Genomic DNA, 23,543 nt, shown 5'->3' with positions numbered 1-23,543 from the left:
ATAGTATACCATTTCAAAATACTAAAAAACAAACAAAACCACCATAACAGGGACAGACAAACCACCAAGCTTTCTTTATTAACTCTCAACGACTAAGAAGGAATGACTAACAAGCATTTGCTCACACGACAAGGACAATCATTTAGAAATACCACCTGAATTATGGTCATCATTTCTCTCTCCTTGCACCATCCCACATTTTAGCTATAAAGACAGGGGAAAGGGGGAACATCACCCCCAAATTTAGGAAAGTATGATTTTGGGAAATAGTAAAAACAGCAAAGAGAAATAAAGGGAAAAGCTCACCCTTTCTATATCAGTGGATTTAAATAAGAAAGAAATGAAGGCAAAGAGGAGCTCACGCTAAGATGTGGATCCTTCCCTCTCTTGCACTAAGACCCGGAGGGGAGGTACATGAGACAGGTTGAAAGGTAAGTCAAAAGCACTAGGATGTCAACTCCATTTCCTGCTAGGAAGTCTGGGAAGAGACTTCACCATAATCTGGAGTGGGAATGTTACAGTCAGAGAGAACTTTGGTCAGGACTCCCTTTGCTATGTACTTTTATCCCCCAGACGAGGACACTGTTCTCTCACTCCCCACCTGCCATGAGGTTTCCAGCAGTTCAGCTGGTGAACCTGACAGAGGTTGGCAACATGGCAACAGAGGCACACTGACCCCTAGGCAAGACAGGGGAAATTCTGGAGCCAGACCTCTGAGGTCAGTGAGGGTTGAGATGAGGCAGCAGGAAATACCTCCTGACCAAGCCAAGAGATAACAACACAGACACAGCCCTCTGTGGGGTATAACCTCAGAATATCTAGGGCAAGATCCATTTCAGTGAACCCAGCCAGCCCCTACCCAAGGGCCACAGTAAGCCAGGGGAACCCACCACACCCCAGAATCACAAGGTCATCTAAACCCAGATGCCATCTTAGAAAAAAGAAGGGAGAGCAATAAATCTGAAAAAAAGCATTTACCCCAAGAGGTAGCTCCCTAATGGTGATGTTAATTTATTAGGGAAGGCTATAAGCATTGTGTTAAAGAGCCTGGCCTCTGATCTTAAAGCAAGGTTCTCCCCTCACTTTACCAGGAAATTATGTGTTTAGGATGTTTCATAAAAATTATCAATCAGCAAGGAACATAAAGAGGCCTGTTTTCTTTTCCATATGTGTATGAAAAAGCAAAATTTTGATTAGGACCAAACAATTCAAGGGTAAGAGATGCATTTATCTTTGCATCTCTAGTGCTCAGCATAGCACCTGGTGAACGATGATGAACGAATGGAGATAATGAAGCCACAAAACTTCAGTCAGGCAAGAGTGACTTCAGAAGAGCAGCATGTGGCCGACATAACAGTATCTCCTCCCCAAATGCCAATACCAGCACAGCCAGTGCCACACCAACGGACTTCGTCACCCCTTCCGAAGGTGGGGTTTTGTTTCAAGTCCATGATAATGGGGCATTTGCTTACTTAAAGACTATGTGCAGTAGCTTCTCAACTAAGGTGAGTAGCCAGCCCCCATTCCTTCCACATCTTCCCCTTTTCTGCACTGAAAATTAAAGGAGATTGAAATAAACCAAACATATATAGGATGGTAAAATATTCAGAACCATGGACATTATTTCACTGGCTCTTTGCCACACCCTTATATCTACTGAGCTGTTCCCTCCTATGATTCCCCTTAGCAAGGGACTTGGAACAAAATCATTTCTTCTAGTTAAATGCACCTCGGATTTCTTCTCAGGGAGTCTACACGGGAGACCCACAAGAGGCAAATGAACCTAACACAGATACTCACCCTTTCTTCAGTCTAGTCTATCTTCATTTTAGCTGAGAATATGCAGGCTTGAGTTTGTTAGCTACAGTAAATGCTTTGGTTTCATATTTTGCTTCATTAGTACAGAATCGACAGCACTGTTTTCCAAACAACAATTCTCATAAGGTCCTAATACTGAAGACGAAAACATTTCTTTTAAGCATTTGTGCCTGATTTCAGATTCTCGGCCATGTGTTAATTCCCAGCTTAGAAAAGACCTCAGAACTTTCCAAATTTAGTGAAATTGAATATGTAACTTCATAGCAAATCACAAACAAATTACTAGAATTTCTTTGTTGGTTCTTCGAAAGCTTCTGAAATGAATGCAATTAAACGTGCTCATTAATTTCAGGAAAATTCGTAGGCAAGAAGGTAGTTTACTTTCTTATGTTTATGTTACCTGCAAAAGTGTGCGAAGTGTTTTTCAAGTGATTTTGTGAAAGACACAGTCTTCTAGGAAAAGTGCCAGCTACTACACAGGAAAACAGAGATGATCATAGATGAGAGAATTTATCAAGGGTAGCATAGAACTAGTTAACAGTTTTATATCCCTTTGAAGAATATGCTGATTCTATCAGCTGAATTCAGAACGAGCTTGTTTTCTTGAATTCTTGGTGACAAAGGCCCTAGTCTCTCTTTTTTAGAAGAGAGAGAGGGGCAACTGAAATTGTGGCAAGTGGCTCACATCTCATAAGGGATATAAGGATGGGAACTACCCTTTTGGAGGGATTTTCCTCATAAAGTTTTCTCTGTCAGCTGTGTTTCAGTTTGTGTTAATTCATCCACTCAAATATGTATTCTGTTCAATGTTCAAAGATCTCAAAGCATACTTTTTCAGTAGCCTATGGATCTGTTATATTGTCTATGAAAATGTTACAAAGTGAACTCATATATACTCTAGGACAGTGTTATAAAGCAAACACATCACCAAAACGGTATTCTTTTGGATACTCCTTTAAATTGCCACGTACTCGATCTTAAGGGTTCACACTAAAAGAGTCGGACATTCTGTTGTAGGTGTAATATTCCCATTTTAGGAGGCTGAAAAGCTTACACATGTTATAAGGAGAAACAGCCTTCTAACTCAAAGTCCGTTTTCGTTAGGCAAGTACAGACTTAGGAATATATTTATTTCACAGAGAATTTAATAGAGATGGAGACAAGCCTATGGAGAAATAAATGTCCAACTTTTTCTTTAGTGTTTATTTCCAAGTCTGGGTTAACTACTCCAGGTAATTGACAAAAATATTTCCCAACATCCTGTCCACCATTTTACTCTGCCTTTTCAAGGTTACAAAAAGATTCCAGGGCTTTTCACCGCAGAAATAAAATACTAACAACCTTATTCAGTATCATTTTTCTGCAGACTGGATAGCAATACATTATTTGTAAGGCTAGCATAGTTTAAGAAATAATCCTTCCTCTAAACCCTGATGGGAGTTATGTCTGACTAGCTAAGTGTTTGGATACATAAATGCATTCAGCCTTTGGTATTTAAAGTGAGCATCATTAACTCAACATTTCAACTTAAACTTTGCTTAAAAGATAAAGTTTCGCCCAAGTGAAATCAATGGGAGGTGTGTGTGAATATATGAGGTTTCAGCTTGGCCCAGTGAGGAATTTTGATTAAAACAGACAACCAAATGAAGAAATCATCAAAATAGAGCAATTACTGGTTGAAGAAAAGATAACACTAAAAAGTCCTGGCAGTTTTTCTACCTAAGTCTGAGTAACATATATTTGGGAGCATTTAACACTCCGTCTTTCATATGCTTACTGGTTCATTTCACACGGACACATCCAAAAACACAGGACTGGTTCCTGAAATACCAGCTTGTCTATAGTGGGACTTCTTTTAAATGATCTAATTTTCCTAGCCTCCTTAGCATATTGATTCTTTCCCCAAATATTCACTAAGTGCTCACTGTTCACATTATTTGCTCAAGGAAGTTTGCCTCTGCTTTTCAAAAAAGACACTAAAGGGAGTGGTAACACAATCTTGTACAAATATGGTTTAAGAATTTTACTTAAGTAAAATACTAATCATAGATCCGAATTTCCCATCACCCTTTACTCCATGTGGCATGTAAGCACAGAAGGGAGATGGAACAGGGCCACCTGCCCCAATCATAATATCATTAAAGCATACAATTCAGCTTTCTAGCCATGGAATCTGATCTGCACCGTTGCATGTAGAATCCCCTTCCACTCTAAACATATTAAAGTGTGGACACTAATTTACTATTTTGAATGAAAATTCATGAGCGACTTCCTCATGAGAAAAGCAGCCTGCCTTTGCCATTAATAAATAAAAAGGAATATGGAGTTCTTTCCACTAGTAATTTTCTCAACTCTCATATATGCCCACATACATGTGAAAATGCCTGCAAAAAAGAAAATCAACCCTACAAATTTGCTAATGACTGGCCCTCCTTTCTCATGGACTCATAGGTGGCCTGCCCACCAACAGTGGTTACTGTAACAAAAGCCATAGAACAAAACAAAATTCTAATCTCCAAGGTTAGAAAATATCAATTAGAAATATCAATGTAGATTTCTGGATGTATATGGAGGATTCTGTTAGGCTGTCAGGAAGTCAAATCCTTATCCCAATTTTCAAATAATACACTGCACTAAGTTCTAGCCAAACAGCTGGAAAGCATTCTGAAGAATTTAGAATTAGTAGTGATTCTGACACAAATGGAGGGATGATACAAAGCAAGAGATGACGTCATTTAAAAAGAAAAGAAAAGAAAAGAAAAGAAAAGAAAAGAAAAAAGAAAAGAAAAGAAAAGAAATCTTCCTACGCCATCATCTGTGTGTTAGAGGGGACTGGATCTACACATGCTGCTGGCACACGGGGGTGAGTTGGGCAGCTTACCCTTTTGTCAAAGGACTACCCCACCGTAGGCTTCACTGGTTCTCAAAGATTTAATAGGCAATAGAGACTATTTATTCTTAAGGTTAGGGCAGGAAGAAAATAATCTGGAAATTACTCTCTGCGGCCTAATCCCTAGCAAAAGCCTAGTGGCTGAATTAACACGGAGAGCCCACCTAGAATGATTTTGTTTGTCTCCTCCATCGGGGCTGACCCTGCTCAGAGAGTGCTGTGCTCAGACTACAATGTGTTAGTTACTTGTAGAACTGAATTATGCTTTGACTTCACTTCTTCAGCCTACATTTAAAAACTGCCTTGGGAATTTCATTTCTCTTGTAGGGATGTAGGATCACAGAAGCCTGTCTTCTCCTTCAAGAGCTACAGGAGAAACTCCTCAGGCCTCGGTGGCATAGGAAGGTGTGCTTCCCTCAATAGATATCACTTTTTTTTTAAAAAAAAAAGATTTTATTTATTTATTTGACAGAGAGAGAGATAGCCAGTGAGAGAGGGAACACAAGCAGGGGGAGTGGGAGAGGAAGAAGCAGGCTCCCAGCGGAAGAGCCCGACGTGGGGCTCGATCCCAGAACGCCGGGATCACGCCCTGAGCCGAAGGCAGACGCCTAACGACTGCGCCACTCAGGCGCCCCTCGATCGATATTACTTTTAATCTTAGGACACCATTAATTTTATGATGGAGGAGACTTTTTTCTTTTCTTTAGTATGGAAAATTGTGAGCCAAATCACAGCCCCTCTGGACGACATGCAGAGAATATGCATTTGTTTTCTTACACATATTTTACTTTTGCTTAACTTACTTCAGTCAAATATTTATCTTACTTTATTGTCAATATTTTTGTAAGTTGACTCAAATCCTTTGTGAAGAAGACGGGGGAATGAATAAAGGAATAAATTTTAAAAAGAAGAGTTAAGCTCTGCCCATTACAATGAGGTACATTAGATTTGTCATTGTCCCTGCTGGCATCTCTCTGCCTCTTCAATGGGCCTCGTCAACTCTCCAAAGCAGTACAAAAATTAAGATGGAAGGGAGATACAAACATATATCTTTATTAGTTGACTTTATTGTTAACTTTGAAGTAATAGTTCCCTGGAAAGTGTGCTTCTGCCTCTCTGATTTGCCCTTTCCTGGATCCTGGCATGGATGGCATCAGATCACTGAAGTGGAAGACTGTCCAGGTCTAAGATTAGTTTAATGTATTTGCACATTAAAAGGGTATGATATCATGACCCCAATGAATACATTTCTACTGGTGAGATTTTTTTTAGCCCAGAAAGACCTATTTTAATAATTGCATAGTACCCAGAATATCAGTCATCCAGAAGGTAGCCAGGTAATTTATGACCCTTTTGATGGCATGATGTGTTGTGATCTTAGTATTTAATAACATCAGAGTACCAAAGATGGAGCAAAAACAACATGAAATGAACACCAATCAGCTATTCATTAGATTCAGACAGGACAAGAGTCAGAGGAAGAAAGCAGAAATTCATGGCAGAAATAAAGTTTCTTTGGGTTGCCTAGTGATTTATCTGTGAGAGCATTCTCAACATTAGCACAAATAAGAAAGAGTACTTCATTTTATGGCTGATGTGTACCAAAAAGAAGACATTTTATATAGCAATATTCCAAAAACACCCATTGAGCACAAATTCAAAATGGTCATTCTGTGTGTGTGTGTGAGAGAGAATATGAGTAAGCATCTATGTTCATCTACCTGCAACAGCGATATTGTTGGCATGGTGCGCAAAAGAAAACCAGGAAGATCACCTTGCAGCAGTAAAATCCAGGGTGATTATATCCCTTCTGGTGGTTAAAATCATTCAGTGTATCTTACTGCTTAATTAATTTAAAGAACCAAATTTGATCTTTAATCAAACAATAGTTTAAATAGTGATATATTTGTTTTCATTTGTCAAAATCATTTCCCTTTGGCGATGCTTTATACGTATCTGTGCGTGTTTTTTCATACTGATACAGAGATGCTTCTTTTTCTGAAGGAAAATGGACTCATCTTTCCTGCCAAACTTAACCTTTTGTCTATTTAAAGTCCATTTAGTTCAGCCTGTTGTGCTTGGGAATTACCTATATATCCTGTTTGTATTTGGGAGTAAAATTTACACCAAAATCTTGCATGGTGAGGAGTGAATTACTTGTATATTCTTAGATACAGGGCATAAACCTTGACTATGTCTCCATCTACAGACATTTCCCGAATTTCCTCATAGCCAGAGGAAGGCTGGCATATGGCCAATGAGACTGAGGTACCTTCTAGAACTTTACCATAGAAATAGAAGTCTCTAAGAACTCCTTAGTATTCCCTCCGGATCCCAGGAAGCAGAGTCAAGAAAGAGCTCTGTGCCCTTCTGCTTCAACAACATCAAATTACTATTTGTAGTAACCCTCAAAACACACACACCCTCCCTACACGGGGTTACTGTCTTGTGGCTGAAATCCTCACCTTCCCTCTACTCAACCTTTTTCTAATAGCTAATATCTATGCACCTTTTATGAAAGTTCAGATATTCCTTCCCCTCATAAGTCTCCCTGAGTAGGCAGACCTCCTAAGTACCCCCATAATACACTCTATATTGAATTTTACTGTTTCATAAGGTTGTATCTGAGTGTCTTTGTCTTTCTCACTAGACTGAGGACAATAGAGATTAAGGTTTTTTTATGTTTTCTGTTTCGAGCATCTCATACCACTCCCTGCAACATAGTAGTTGCTCAATGCATATTTTATCAACTAATTTTTATACATCTATTACATTATAAATATTTTAGATATTTTCTTATCAATTATTGTATTTCTGTGCTACAAAAAGTATATGGAGTAGGGGGGTAGGGGGATGGGAAAAATAGGTGAAGGGGATTAAGAAGTACAAACTTCCAGTTAAAAAATAAATAAGTAACAGAGGGGCGCCTGGGTGGCTCAGGCGTTAAGCGTCTGCCTCTGGCTCAGGTCATGATCCCAGGGTCCTGGGATCGAGCCCTGCATTGGGCTCCCTGCTCAGTGGGGAGCCTGCTTTTCCCTCTCCCACTCCCCTTGCTTGTATTCCCTCTCTCGCTGTCTCTCTCTGTCAAATAAATAAAATCTTAAAAAAAATAAAAATAATAAATAAATTACAGAGATGAAAAGTAGATCATATGGAATATGGTCAATAATATTATAAAACATTGTATGATGACAAAGAGTAATTATACTTATTACTGTGAGCACTGCTTAATGTGTAAAATTGCTGAATCACTACGTTGTGCACCTGAAACTAACATAGCATTGTATGTCTCCTATACTATGGTTAATAAAAAATAAATAAATAAAAAATTTAAGAATATGAAGTAGACTAGGATACCTATTCTCATTTTACAGACAGAGATATTGCCTTTTGAGGAAGTTAAGTGTCCCAATCAAGGTCACAAAGCTAAAAAGCAGCAGAATGTCAACTTGAACTCCAGTCTCTAATTTTTAATCCAGGAGACACTCTCTCCTCCTTTAAAAAAAATTAGACTAGAGGGAAATTCATGACTATCCCTAAAGGTAAATATTATTTCTGTCATTGGAAGCAATCTGAGCAGTCCTAGTTCACTCTAATATCTAGGATCAGAAGCTTTTACCTGCAGCTTTGAGACAGAAAATAGTAGGTGACTGTAGCCCTAAATTCCTACCAATCAAGATACCACCTGGAATCCTCAATGACGGAGTTTTTATTTTGGATGACTTGTTTAATATAGCAGGAAAGGTTCCAACTGAATTAAAAATGTTCGGATTATCCATACTTTTTTTCAAACAAACATTCCTTAAAGATAATGTCATGTCCATCTGGGTAGGGGAGTCGTTTACCATAAAGTAAGTTCCTACCTCTCTCAGCCTCTGCTGCCCCAGAGTTACCATTGTCCTTGTTTATGGTTGAAGAGCCTCAAACATTCCTGAGCTCCAGACCTGCTCCGTGGGCATTTCTACTTGGATGTTCCACAGACCATCTAAAGAACCACGTCTCACACACTCAGCTTCTTTCCCCCACTCCTGCTCCTCCCCTTTCTTCCCCATCTCAGTGAGTGACATGTCCATCTGCCAGACGGCACAAGACTGAATCATGGAAGTCCATTCTTCAACTCCCCCTCCGTTAATGCCCCCTACCCACTTGGTGTCCAAGGCCTGTCTTCAACTTCCTTCTTTCAGTTTCCATTGGAAACTCTGAGCTTCCATTGCTACAGTCCTAGCTCAGGCCCTATTTGTCACGTGGATGACTAGAAGAGCATCTTCATGGAGCACTGCCTACTCTTGCCCTTGCCAATCTATTCTCCACACTACTGCCAGAATAGTGTTTCAAAGCTGACATGCTGGGCAGTCTTTACTGGTTCTAGAGGTTCATACACACTGCTGCCTCCATAGGAAGCGTTCTCATCGTCACTTCTGGCCATGAGGTATATTCCATGACACTTCAGGAAGATTTTTCTGATTTACATCCATCTGCAACACGCTGTGTCCTATTGTCTCTACATCCCCGGTACAGACTTCGCTTAACAGTTGTTCAACAAATATTCAATGTTAAATGACACAAAAGTCATTTGAATCCAAATCCTATTTTTTTCCTCATCCCTGAACTAGCAATTAGAACATCAGAGTGGCTCCTTTCTCTCTCTTCCTCATTCCCCTCATCTGATGGGTCATTGATTCTCTCTGGCTTTAGTCTCTAATGCAGTCTCCACGTTCTCAATTAATTTCTTTAAACTAAAATCTTCATTGACAAAAGCACTGTTTCTCAAACAGCAGCATTAGAATCACCTGGAGGGCTCATTAAACAAAGGTTGCTGGTCCCCGGCTCTAGACTTCCCAATTTAGTAGGTCTGGAGTGGGACTAAGAATTGGCATTTCTAACAAATTCCCAGGAGATACTGATGCTGCTGGTTCAGAGAACACACTGTGAAAACTACTAGTGCGAAGAGGTTCTCAACTGCTGGGCGTTAGAACATGTTTATATCTTGGCTCATGCCTGCCTACTGAATCAGAATTTCCAGCGGGGTGGGGTAGACAGGCATTTATCAGCTTAAAGGCTCCTCAGGTGATTTTCACACACTATCCTCCTTAAGACCCATGAATTCAATGATTAACTCCAGGAGCAGGACTTCCCCTTCTTCGCAAGCCTTATTTTTCACACACCCTCTTTCTAGCCTGCTTTCCAGTCATATGGAACCAGCGGGCAGTCTGAGGATTCCAGGCCTTGCTCCCTCTCTCTGAGCCCCAGATCACTTCCGGCTCTTTGTTTACGCATCCATTCATTCACTGAGCATCTAGCACTCACCAACCACCAGATGCAGGGCAGAGTGTGGTGAGCATGACACATGCAACTTGGCCTCATGGAGGCCAGCCACCCTGTTGCTCTGAGCCCCTCTAGGACCCTCTGCTCCCCCTTCTCTCTCATCTCCCAGGTAAATACTGGCTTACTGCCACACTTCTTGCTAGACTGTAAATTTCATGAAGGCAGGGACCATGGTCTGTCTTCGTAGGTGCTCCATAAACATTTGTTCAGATTAAACTGAAAAGCTCTTCCCCTGACCCAGCCTGCTTTCTTTCTTTTCTCTTTGAGTACAGTCAACACACTATGTTACATTAGTTTCAGGCATACAACTTAGTGACTTGACAGGTGTATTCGTTATGCTAAAGTATAGCTACCATCTGTCCCGTTACATCACTATTACAATATCATTGACTGTATTCCTTCTGTTCTGCTTTTTATTCCTGTGACTTATTCCATAACTGGAGGCCTGTATCTTCCTTTCCCCTTCACCCATTTTGCTCACCCCTTCCCCACTCCCCTCTGTCAGCTAACAGTTTGTTCTCTGTAGTTATTCTGATTCTGCTTTTTGTTTGTTTGTTCATTTTTTTTAGATTCCATTTATGAGTGGAATCTTTGGTATTTGTCTTTCTCAGCCTGATTCATTTCACTTAGCTAACACCCTCTAGGTCTATCCATGTTGTTTCAAATAGCATGATCTCATCCTTTCCTATGGCTGTGTAATAGTCCATTGTGAATAAATGCTGCATTTTCCTTATCCATTCATCTACTGATGGATCTTTAGGCTGCTTCTGTGTCTTGGCTATTGTCAATAATCCTGCAATACACATAGGCAAGAAAGTATATTCTTGGGGAAAAGACAGTCTTTTCAATAAATGGTGCTGGGAAAACTGGAGAACTACATGTAAAAGAATAATTTTTTGAGAGAGAGAGAGAGAGTGGGGGGGTAGGGGGGGCAGAGGAAGAGAGAGAATCTTAAGCAGGCTCCATCCTCAGTTCAGAGCCCAATGCAGGGCTTGATCTCACAACCCTGAGACCATGATCTAAGCCAAAATCAAGAGTCGGATGCTTGACCGACCGAGCCACCCAGGCACCCCAAAACTGAACTACTTTCTAACAGCATACACAAAAATGAATTCAAAATGGATTAAAGACCTAAATGTGAGACCTGAAACCATAAACATCCTAGAAGAGAACACAAGCAGGAGTAATTTCTCTGACATCAGCCATAGCACCATATTTCTAGACACATCTCCTACGGCAAGGGAAACAAAAGCAAAAATAAACTACTGGGACTATATCAAAATAAAAAACTTTTCCATAGTAAAGAAACCCATCAGTAAAACAAAAAGGTCAACCTACTGAATAGGAGAAGATATTTGCAAATGACCTATCCGATAAAAAGTTAATATCTAAAGTATATAAGGAACTTACACAACTCAACACCAAAAAAACAAATAATCCAATTATAAAAAAATGGGCAGAGCACCTAAATAGACATTTTTCCAAAGAAAACATACAGATGGCCAACAGATACATGAAAAGACGCTCAACATCACTGACCAAGCCTTCTTTTAAAAATCATCTCCACAGTCCTCTCTCTGCTGTCTTTCCTGATCTGCTCCAACTCCCCCCACGATAGTGAGAATTGAGCTCTGCCTTCCATGAGCCACAGCCCCTACCCAATAAAGACTTCTTTTTTTTTTTTAAAGATTTTATTTATGTATTTGACAGAGAGAGACAGCGAGAGAGGGAACACAAGCAAGGCGAGTGAGAGAGGGAACACAAGCAAGGGAAGTGTGAGAGGGAGAAGCAGGCTTCCTGCTGAGCAGGGAGCCCAATGCAGGGGCTTGATTCCAGGACCCTGAGATCATGACCTGAGCCAAAGGCAGATGCTTAACAGCTGGGCCACCCAGGCGCCCCCCAATAAAGACTTCTAACCTAGCACCTGTGATCCTTTAATCTATGTTGCTTACAAACTGACTCCTCCTACTTGTGAGCCTCTCCTTTTTGCCTTTAATTTCTGTATTTCCTATTAGTAATATTTGGCAAATTAATGAAAGAAGTTGATTTCGGGTTCATTGAAGCTTACTTCCCAATGTTTTTGCCCAAACTTCCTTGAGGCTTTAATGAAATCTCCTTAAGACTCTTCAATTTCTCCAGAGTAGAAAAATACCATAACTTAATTTCATACACTATGGAATATGCACAACATAGGATTCAGAGGAAAAAACGTTTATCAAGAGTCTGAATGAAATCCTCAGAGAGAAGGCAAAGCATGCCTTGACGAACTGTCCACTGCATTTGGACCCAGGGCTTGGCGTTGAGGTCTCAGCTCCAACTTAAACAACCATCCTGGGCGTGCCAATCACACAGCCTTTTTGCCTCCCAGTTCTATCATTTATAAACTGAACAAAAGACATGGTTTGTGATCGACAGTAAGTCTTGACAGCAAGTAGGATGCTACTTAATGAATTAAACAGCATCTTTGAAATTCATTTAAAAAATGAAATCAGACAACCTCTTGATAGAAAGAGGTGTCAGGAAAAGAGATGGTTACACTTTACAAAATATACAAAAGGTAAGTGCTCTTGACAAACTCTGCTCAGGCCATCGTGCCATTCACACAGTAGGCCTTCAGGGAATATTTACTGGGCAAAAGAAACATAACAATCTGTAAGTGCTTTCATTTAAATTGGCAGGCATGAAAAGCACCAATCTGCTCCCACCAAGAATCATCAGTGACTCCTGCATTGCAGGGCCCCCCTGGAAGCCAGTTTCCCACTTTGCGATGCTGGAGCCAGGGGCAAATGTCTCCCCTAGGTAAACAACTCTGTTACGAGTGCTCACACAGCTTCACATACACTCAGCGAAATCTTCCACCACACATATTCATGACTGCTAAACACACAGTTCATAGCTGTATATAAGCTCTGCTCTATCACCTTGACACCCAACTTTTCATTAAGCCAGAGAGGTTACAAGTCATCTCTAAGCAACATTGTGGTTAGGTAAACCTTCTAGAAATTTAAGATCACATTCTACCTAGCCGCTGAGTCTTCCCTGGAGTAGCTGATACATTTTTTCAACCACACATCCATAGTACGCATGTAGACATGGGGAGGAAATAAAAATAAATGATTGTATCAGCAGCTTAATTTTCTCTTCAGTGGATAGGATGTCTGCATATGGAATGAAGACCCTAGAAAGCCCACACTATTCCCACAATTGCTTATTGGAAACAATGCTCATTCTATGCAACAAAAGGAACGGTTAATGAAGTTTATGTATCATTGGAGCAGATAATTTTACAAGGCTGTGTTCTTAAGGCTCCAGAATTAAGGATTTGACTGTGGAGGCAGGGAATCTTAGGGGCAGGACACCCCAGATAACCTCACCCACATGCATTCCTCCAACAATGCTTTTCTGTATGTAAACAGAAAACAGAAAGGAGTATATGGTTTTTGTCCTTAGTATTAAATAGCTGCCTTTTCTTCAGTACACTCTTAAATTTCTGCACAATGAACAGCCTTCAGCACCCCAAGGAGCATAAACAAAGGATATCAGGCAAGTTCACCTACTCCCACTTCACGGAACAATGCTTGCTGTTAACTAAGCAATTCCCACGGCAAATGTATGATTTGTGGAGCCCAGAGTAAGTACTCAGGTTGGGTCCTTGGAATCTGAGGTCAGAAGCACGTGGTGCCCGCTCAGTCCCCGGGGCTTTTAGAAAACATGAGAATGTGACCTAAAGTTTGTGCTTGCATCTACACCAAAGACTATTAAGGTACTGAGAGAAATTAAAGCACATTAAAGCCTCAAAACAGCTTATTGTTCATGCTCCAAGATTTAACCTTTTCTTTGTTATTTGCTGCTATGCTTTTCTTCTTACAAGTACTTAGGCATGTCTCCTGAATCACATAAGAGAAATCAAATATACACATAATGTGTCTATATATAAAATAATCCTGCTACAGCAGAAAATTATATAGATTTGAAAATTTGAAATTTGAAAATTTGAAAAGTCCATTGCCGTTTCCTAAATAGAATTATGACTCTTACCCTTTCCCTGGATTCTTAGACCCCGGGTTATATCACAAGACAGAATTTATAATCTGTACTTAATTTATCCCCAAATATCTGTAACTATAAGCACTTAAAATACAAATGAAAACAAGTACATGAAAAGATTTCTTTCCTCCTGACTTTTCAGGGAATATTTTGGCTATAGTCACACCCCAGGTTTATATGACACTTATTAACATGTGATGGAACTTGGGGGAACAGTTTCTCCCCCTTGCTGCCTGGCTCATGTATAAAAGTGAAATAGGTTACTGTTTCCATTTTTATGAGTATACTATTATTAAGTCATTAAACTAATGAAATATTTAAATTTAACTAGTACTCTTTTACTCTTTAATATTACTTAAAAATAATAGAATTGAGCCAGAAAAGACAAAAAAAGAAATATATACACATACACACACAATATTTGCATAACTTTAAAGCCATTTGGAAATATCTGAGTACATGAGTTAATTATTTAATAGTATGTGGAGTTAGTAGAAGGTAAATACAGCCATATGTCTCAGGCTGAATGAAACTGGTGGGTCACTGAAGTTGTTCGGTTCTTTCACGTACCATAGACAATTCTAGTGCTAGCCTGTTATTCCAATTGACTTTATGTGAAGCCAACTGGCTAACCCAAGGTCTCTAAAGAATTATTAAGTATCTATGTTGTCAGGAAAATTATGTTCTACCAAATTTCCAGTGAGCTTTTGATATTTAAAAGTTCTTTGGATAGACTTTAAAATAAACGGTAAAGGGGGAAAAACACGGAAAAAATGATTTATGAAGAAGAAAAACCAACACCATAGGCACAGTGTAGTCCCACAAACACTCCTACCACCTCTGCTTTGGAAACAGAGAATTGAAATTTGTAAAAAAGCTGCTTTGAAAAAAAGAACCACCAAGTTAGGATGTTCTGGGTTAGATGACAGGGGCTGATAAAATCCACACTCTCCCATTCTCTCACAAATGCAACAGAACATACAAGCCTGCTCTCCCAAGTCTGTTCGCTAAGGAGGAAATGCCTGCTGCACACCGACCAGCGGAGAATCATTGAAAAAGTAGAGATTAGCGACAGTCAAACAACAAAAAAGAATAGCTCCCTACCCATTGCCTCCCACTGAATGAACTTTTGACATATCGGCAAACTCTTCTTTCCTCTTGCTGCTGCTGGTGTACTGCTCACTGTACAGCTTGAGGGACATCTGCTCGACAGCATCTCTTTGTGCTTCCAGGTAGCATAGCTGAACCTCAGCCTGGAGAGAGAAACAAAGAGGAACTGCTGTGTTAATCCAGAAGGAATGCATTTCAAGTGAGGTGTAACAACTCAAAGAACGGGAATTGTTCACATCGTTATACTGCTCCTTTTCGGGTTGGATTTAATGGGATCAGCTGGGCATATTACAGAATTATATTTTAGATCTGAATCTTATAAGTTCCTCCTTAAAATACGACCTGAATAAATGAACTCTGAGAAGACTCAGTAAATATCACCAAATATCCCTGAGATCATAATACTGTATGATGAGATTTTACATAAAAATTCTGTGAAATTCCTTAATAATATTCTTCCTCATATTGCCACCTACGTAACATTTATTTTTTAAAGACCTCCCTCCAACCCATACATTTGCATGGACGCATATTCTGAATGTTTCTCATTATCTTCCCTGAGAAGAATAAAAAAAGCCTAGTACCAATTCTAACACATCTTCAGTAGTGACAACAGACTTCCTTTATTACATTTTTTGGGTCCTCTGTATTATTATCTTAATTTTAAAACAGAAGGAATGGTGATTTTGCTTACATGTTGGTTTGAATTGTTACATCTTTCAGAGTTACTTGGGGCTTACTGGAGTAAAGAGAGGTAGTAAGTTCACCATGCTGTTTTCTATCAAACCAAGGCCAAAAGAATGCTGAATAATATTTGGCATGGAAATGTATTGAATAGATGCTTTATTTATTGCAGCTGTTATGATCCCTGTGGCTTTAGGGTTCCCCAGAACACCAGATGAGACGGGGAATGCTTGCCCACGGTAACGTGGAGGGAGAAGTGCTGAGTTTGTGTGCACTGTGGACCAAAGGAACTCTTCTTTCTTTCAGCCCTACTTCACCAAATCCAAGCATGTCCATTCACATTTCTGATAAGCCTTAAAACTGCTTTCTAATTTAATTACATATTGTGTTAAAAACCGTTCTGGGTCAGCTGTTGGGTAGTTGCCAGAATTCTATCACGTTTAAGAAAAGCCAGGTCAGACACGACCTTCTGCTTTTCGTGAGCCAACCAAGGCCTTTTGCCTGTTCTCTGGCTTTATAAACTCGACTATGGAAGAAAAAAATAACCCAAAAAAACAGTGTTGTAGAGTGGCAGCTGTTTAAAAAGAGCAAATCAGGACTCTGTAAATGAAAAGGGTGGTTTATGAAATGTAATATCTCAAACCATTCTGGAGTTCCTATGTTCCTATGTTCCTCTCTACAAGTAGCTAATTCTGAATGCTCTAGAATATGGAGGAGGAACTTTTAAAAAATGTGAAAACGCTACATTCTTATCATTGAAGTTTCAGAAATCAGTTAAAAACTGTAATCTGTACTTGGTTTATGTGAATTTTTCTTGCCCAAACTAATTGGTAACTAGTGGTCAAAGAACTGAAAAACAATAATCCTCCCAACTGCTAACCCTTTTCTACCTTCCCCCTCAAGACTGTAGGGATAATGGGGAGATCTTCCCACACCAAGTATTCTATTGAAAACCCCATTTGAATAGTGTATCCCCACCATTAGGTGCCAAGAGCCATGTTTGATCCCTAGAGGTTCTCATTAGTTTGTAACCGTCCTAAGGCAACAAGCTGGACCACTCCTTGTTCCAGATAATGATTTCACAAATGTGTGCCACTCATCACAAAAAGAGTCATCAAGAGTGAGGTCAACTTAATGTAGACATCACTACTAGGAAAAAATAATTGGAACTCATCCCTCTGAGATCCTAGGCCATTTCTGTGTACAAAAGGACACACCTCTCATATGACAGGAATACATGGAAAAGAGTTCAGAGAACAATGCTGAGAACAACTTGAAAGATAATTAGTTACCTTATGAAAATGATTGAAATGTTGCAATGTAAGACTTTATTGCACAATATCTCACAGGAATTGACATAGGAAACTTCTCTGCACTAACAAAGAGATGAATTAGATGGCCCAAGTCTTTCCTATTCATCTCTATCTCTCTCTCTGCTTTCAGTGATTCATTCCTAAACATGATGATAAAAATAGAACCAAAGAAGCTCCTTCTGTTAAGGTTGAATGGCTTTGTCAGTCTAAATCTCTGCAGACTGGTTAAATTTTTCTCATACAATATCTTAGTCTGAAGATAAATTTTTAGGAGGAAGATTTGAAGAAAATACCCTTCTTAAAAAAACAGTAACAATCTCTGATTAAAAGAACTTTATTTATTAGCACTTATGATAGTAGTGGACACTTTTGGACTATATTTTACAAATTGTAGCTCAGCTTGGTTAAATAACATTACTGATGTGTTATCAACAGAATTGGCAACTTACTCATTAAGGAAAATAAAAAGGAGTAAGAGAGAATAGACTCAGTAACAGATCAACTTGTTACTTCCTAGTCAGAGAGGTCCGTGGTACCATCAACAGGAGTAGGTGTATAAAAAGAGCACTACGGATGGATGAAACAGATGAGCTGGATTTGAGTCTTTTGGTTTGAGGTACTGGTAGAACACCCAAAATGAGACATTCAGTAAGCAAGTGGAAATATTAAGCCTGATATATAAACCTAGAAGCAAGGGCTGACATTAGGAGATGAAATGAGAATGCCATGGAAGAGCGCGTATGAGGACAAAACGAGGATCAGTTCTCACTTACTCTACTCGAGGTCTGCATTACCCCTTGGCTGACCTAATGTGATGGATTCTCTATCATTCTCCCTCTTTCCTTCTCCACCGTCCCCAAATCTGTTTTACAGATGGTTCATTGATTAATTTCTGAATCATAGCTGAGATCACTGGTAGTTGTTGCTTCAGGGCTTAATTCTGGACTGCTTTTCTTCATTTATACTGTTTTCCATGGCTTTCAATGCAGTCTATTTGGTAATGGCTTCCAATGTTCTCCTCTGAGCTTCACACTTACATATCTAACCAACCACCTGACATTGCTACTTGGATGTATTTTAGGCAGAAGAATGCAAAACAGAACTCTCCAATCTCATCCTCACCACACCCCCCAGGACTTTCTGAACTTAGGTCTTTCCTTTCAAGCAAATGGCACCACGTTTTGCTCAGGTCAGAAAACTGAAAGTCATCCCTAACTCCTCCTTGTCTGATTTCCCACAGCCATTTACTCTCTAAATTCCATTGATTCCTCTCCCAAAATGTCTCTCCAGCCTGTCTGCCCAATCTGCATTCCTTCCAGCCTAATCCAAGACTTCATCCCCTCTCCCTTGCAGTACAACAATGATCTTCTAATGTGCATCTCTCCTCATTCATTCCTGCCCCTCCAATCCACCTTTGCAGTGGCCACAGAGGTTTTTATAAAACATAAGTTGGTTTCATACTGTATTCAGACAAAAACAAACAATACAAAACAAAACCCAAAAACTTCTTCCATGCTCTAAGGGATTTGGTTCTTGCCTACCTCAGATGTCATTTTATACTTGTCTCTCTGTCATCCTGTCATCCCTGCCTATTTTCAGCTCTTTAAACAGCTCTTTCCTGTCTCAGGACCTTTGCACATATTGTTCTCTTTCTCTGGAACATTCTCTTACTAATGTCTTCTTGTCCATCAGCTCTCAGTTGAGATTTTATCTCAAAGAAAGGTCTTCCCTGACTACCCTACCAAAGCTAGATTCACTCTATTCTTTTCTTTTTTGGAACAGTGTTAATTTCCTTCCCAGAACATAATACAATTTAAAATTCTTGTATTTATTGGTTTATGCTTTTCTGTCTCTGTCTCCAGATTCCAAGCTCCATAATGAGGCTGTGTCTGTCTATCTCCTTTGCTATTTTGTATTCCTCACACCTTGGCAGTATCTGGAACATGACAGGAGCTCAGGAAATAATTACTGAGTAATTGAATTGTACATTCATACATCCATCCATTTATTACTCATATATTCATTGGGCCTTTATCATGTGTCAGGAACTGCACCACGGACTGTAGGTACAAAGAGGAACAAAACAAGAAGGGACTACTTTTCCCAAAGAACTACAGTATAGTGGAGGAAAGAGTTATGCCAACAGATGGCTACAAGTATGCCCAATGAAATGAATGTGGGTGAGGATGGGAATTAAAAAAGCAATTGTCTGAAAGTGAGGAATGGGCAAGAAAAGCTTGAGAGAGGTGGCATTTGAACCAGATCTGGGAATATGGGTATGATTTTGTCAGGTGAAGAAGCAGATAGATATCTTTATAGGCAGAGTAATTTGTCTGTTCAAAGACAAGAGTCATGAAAGGATGTGGCATGTTCAGAGAATGGTGGCTGGAGCTTTGGGGCATTTGGATGAAGAGTCTAACAGTGAAGGGGGTAGGCTGTAGAAGATGTCAGGTTAGGGAATTTGGATGCTATCCAACAACATGCCAGCAGAAGATGTCATTGTTTCTGTGATGACCTTATCTTTTTCCACCTCCCTTTTTCTGTCATGGCAAGAGACTCACCTGATGAGTTAGTCCAAATATGCTCATAAAGCACCTACTTCCTGATATACTTTGAAAACACTGCATTGAGAAGGGAATAAACACCTAAGAGGTTCTAGTAAATTGTACTTCTAGTAAATCTTTAATGTAATGTTATTGACTACCCCCTCACTCTCAATGCATATGTTGAAGCCCTAACCCTCAATGTGACCATATTTGGAGACAGGGTCTTTAAGGAGGGAATTAAGATTAAATGAGGTCACAAGAGTAGAGACCTAAACCAATAGCAATGGTGTCTTTATAAGAAGATGAAGAGTATCACACAGAGAAGAGGCCATGTGAGGCTACAGCAAGAAGGTGGACATCTCCAAGCCAAGGAGTGATGTCTCACCAGAAACCAAACCTGAACATCTTGATCTGGAATTTTCAGCCTCCAAAACTGTGAGAAATAAATTTCTGTTGTTTAAGCCACCCAGTCTGTAGTATTTTGCTATTGCCATCCTAGCAGACTAATACACATAATAAAGTTAGAAACACCGCATTCTCATCTGAGGTTGAGTATTATTTCTTCGCTGCTTATCATTAATAGCATGTTTCCCCCTTTGTTTTATAAGCACCTAGAGCCTAAGTCACTAGGGATATTCCTCTTTAGATTCAGACTACAAATTAATAACTTAATCAGAACAGAAGACACAGTGTGCTAAAATATTTCATTTAAATTTGGCTTTGTATGTGGTGATCCAAATTCAATAACCTTCTTTGGGGCCTGAATAATTACTCAGCCATATACTTCCCCCTGATATTGCATCTAGTAACAAAATAGCTAACCCAAGATAAATCTAGGGGTTAAATTTCCTAACAATCTTGAGGGATTAAACACATAATCACTTTTATAATCACATATAGACATATGCCTTACCCTTGTCCTAAAAAGCACTGATTTAGTTAAGAAATGTCAATTATTTCATCATCACTGCATGTCCCAGCATCCTTTGCTGAGTAAAGTATCCTGAGAACATTAAAATTAATTTCACTCTGTCTTAACTCATGCTGTTAGAGGTCTGTCTGCTCACTCACACTGTACTTCACAGCTTCCCACCACAGCTACCTGCCTACTTGCATCTGGGCCCACAACCTCTTCCTTCCCTCCTGTTTTTGTGGAAACTTTCCATATTTCTATCTAAAACCAACCCCTTCACCTGTGCACCAGACCTCCTCTTATCTACATAAAGATGATCACCTCTGCAGTAAATTGTCCTTCTTTCCTGCATTAGGTTTTTTTCTCTCCTCTGCATTATTCTCATCAGCACAAGCACATCAGCCAGAAAAATGCTGTTGTTTTTCCCTTGGTGAGGACAAAATAAATAAATAAATAAATAAAAAATAATCCCTAGACACCAACTGACACTAATCTATCCTCTGGCCAAAGCCCCATATCTCTGTTTCCTGCTATAGCAAAATCACTTTTACATACGCTCTCTAGATTCACTGCGTCCAATTTCTCTCCTATTTTCTCTTGAATACACTCCAATCAGGCTTTTGTCCACATTCCCCATGCCAACGGTCAGTACCCAGTCCTCAACCTATCCTGACCTGCTCCAGCAGGGCTAGTCGGCATGCTCTAGGGGCACTGGACCTTGTTTGCATGACAGCTCAGTCCCTAACCTCCCTCAGGTCTTCACAGAAATGTCATCTTCTCATTCGGGTCTTCTCTGATCTCCTACTTAAAAATTCAACTCACACCCACCCCCCTGCAATCCCTATACTCCTTCATACATATTTACTGTATCTAGCCAAATATGCTACTTAGTTTGTATTGTCCATCTTCCCCTGGTGGATTAGAAGCCTCATGTGGGCAGAGACTTTTGTCTATGTGTTTGCTGCTGTATCAACAGCACCCAGCACAGCACAGGGTATAATATAGGCACTGTATAAAAATTGGTTGAATAAATTGTACTGAGTTTGAAAAGTTGAACTGGTTTAAAATGTACCAAGAAATAAAACAGATTATTTGTAGGCTGCGGCAGCTTCAGCTTGATTTCTGAAACCGTGGGCTTCATTCTCACTTAGAAAGGGGACTATTTTTTCTTTGACAAAAGAAAATTATTGAAATACGTAACTTGCTTTCTTTTCTCTAGGAATAAAAAAGGAGAAAAGCTTCCTTAATTCAAGAATCACTTGATAATGTTTTGTTCAGCTAACAGAGTGATCTTAATGTCATATATCATATCAGAAACTAACCAGGACAGTCACACGCATAGAGAATGAAAACTTTAGCTATTGTCTTCATGTGGTAACCTTCACAACATGTTTCAAAACAAGTTTTAAGTCTTCTGGGTAAGAACTTGTCTTACCTTAATAAAATCTGATTTCTCATTAAAAAAAAAAAGAGGAATAATTCTAGCTTTTGGAGGAGACATTAACAATGCCACAGCTTGTTTTTGGAAGAGCCCACAGTTACTCCGGAGGATCCTTTATATGAGAGGGGGGTGAGAGAGAAGACTGTACTTTTTCTGACAATAACATTATTATTTGGAAATATATTCCTACTTTTACTACACAGACTTTTCTTAACCTTCGGTGTAGTATCTTTAAGCACATGGCTTTTCCTCTTCCTTATATATTTACAACATATATATTGACGTCTCTATTTCCTTCCCTTTGTATCCCACTCATGCAACTAGCCCAGATTGCCCCTTCTTCTGGAAGCACCTACAGGTCTCAAGGCCCCATGGGACCTGACAAGGACTTCCAGGGTTGATGAGAATCTACACTTCTAAATCTCCATGATTTTGTTTGGTAGAGCTCCCCATACTCCAGGATTTAGAGCTATCGCCTTTATAGTGCTACTGCACCCCACCCCCACTGCCTCAGGATCCTGGTTATTTGGTACATTTTTGCCTTTGTCATCATTGTAGGTGGTCCATAATTTCCTAAAACAACTTACCTTTGGGACTGAATTCAAAGTGCATCTCCTTTGAGGAGAGTCTGACTTGACAGTACAGAAGAATCCTGAACTCACCTCCTCCCATGAACACAACAAATATACAGCTACATATGGAACAATTCCATCTGAAAAGGACCTGAAAGCTAACTGAGCAGCGCTTCCACAGCAAAGGATAGAAGGGCCACATTGAGGGGGTGGGATAGGCAGAGACACAGTCTAGAAAGAAATCTCACCTCAGGTGTCATTGATGAAGGATAGTTGGAAGGCAGGCAGGCAAGGACAAGGGGCCCCCACCCTAAGAGGAGACTACCCTTAAAAGGATTTTACACCACCCTGGAAGGAGCCCTCTACCCTTTCCCATGTGATAGATAGATGACAAAACCCTGATTAGATGACAGGCACAGGGAGGGTTAATCACATTAAAACAGCACCCACAAGCCCATAAAAACTCCTAAAGCCCATAAAACCTCTTGGGTCCCCTTCCTTCTCAGGAGCTTTGTACTAAACACTTTGCTATCATTCAATAAACCTTGCTTTGCTGCCCACCACTCTGTCTGGTCTACCTCTTCATTCTTTAAAGCAGAGTGACCAAGAACAGCAGGCACCAACAGAGGAAAAAATCCTTTAACTCCATGACCCAGGTCGAGAGGGATCTCATAATATGAAGCTTATCCCTGAGGAGCAAGGGGGTTTGACACCCCAGCCATTGGGAACTGCAATGGAGAGATGAGCCCCTAAAGTGTCTGGTCTTGAAAACCAATGGGACTTACTTCTAGGACAACTATTGGGAATGTAAAAACTACCCTTAAAGGGCCCATGCACAGACCCAGTAGCCTAGGGACCTAGCACAAGAGCAAAAGTTTGAAAGG

At 39.9% G+C, this 23,543-nt stretch overlaps 1 protein-coding gene across 1 annotated transcript in view; it reads right to left on the bottom strand.

Annotated features, from left to right (window-relative positions):
• AKAP6 (A-kinase anchoring protein 6) overlaps positions 1 to 23,543 on the bottom strand; it is a 351,900-nt gene that overhangs the window by 109,108 nt on the left and 219,249 nt on the right. The window contains exon 7 of the mRNA XM_008710422.2: positions 15,185 to 15,333. Within this exon, the coding sequence (XP_008708644.2) occupies positions 15,185 to 15,333 (149 nt within the window). The remainder of the gene's footprint in view (positions 1 to 15,184; positions 15,334 to 23,543) is intronic.

Source organism: Ursus maritimus, unplaced genomic scaffold (genome assembly GCF_017311325.1).
Source record: "Ursus maritimus isolate PB19 unplaced genomic scaffold, ASM1731132v1 scaffold_36, whole genome shotgun sequence".
NCBI classification, from domain to species: Eukaryota; Metazoa; Chordata; class Mammalia; order Carnivora; family Ursidae; genus Ursus; species Ursus maritimus.
This window is presented reverse-complemented; position numbering and strand designations above follow the sequence as displayed.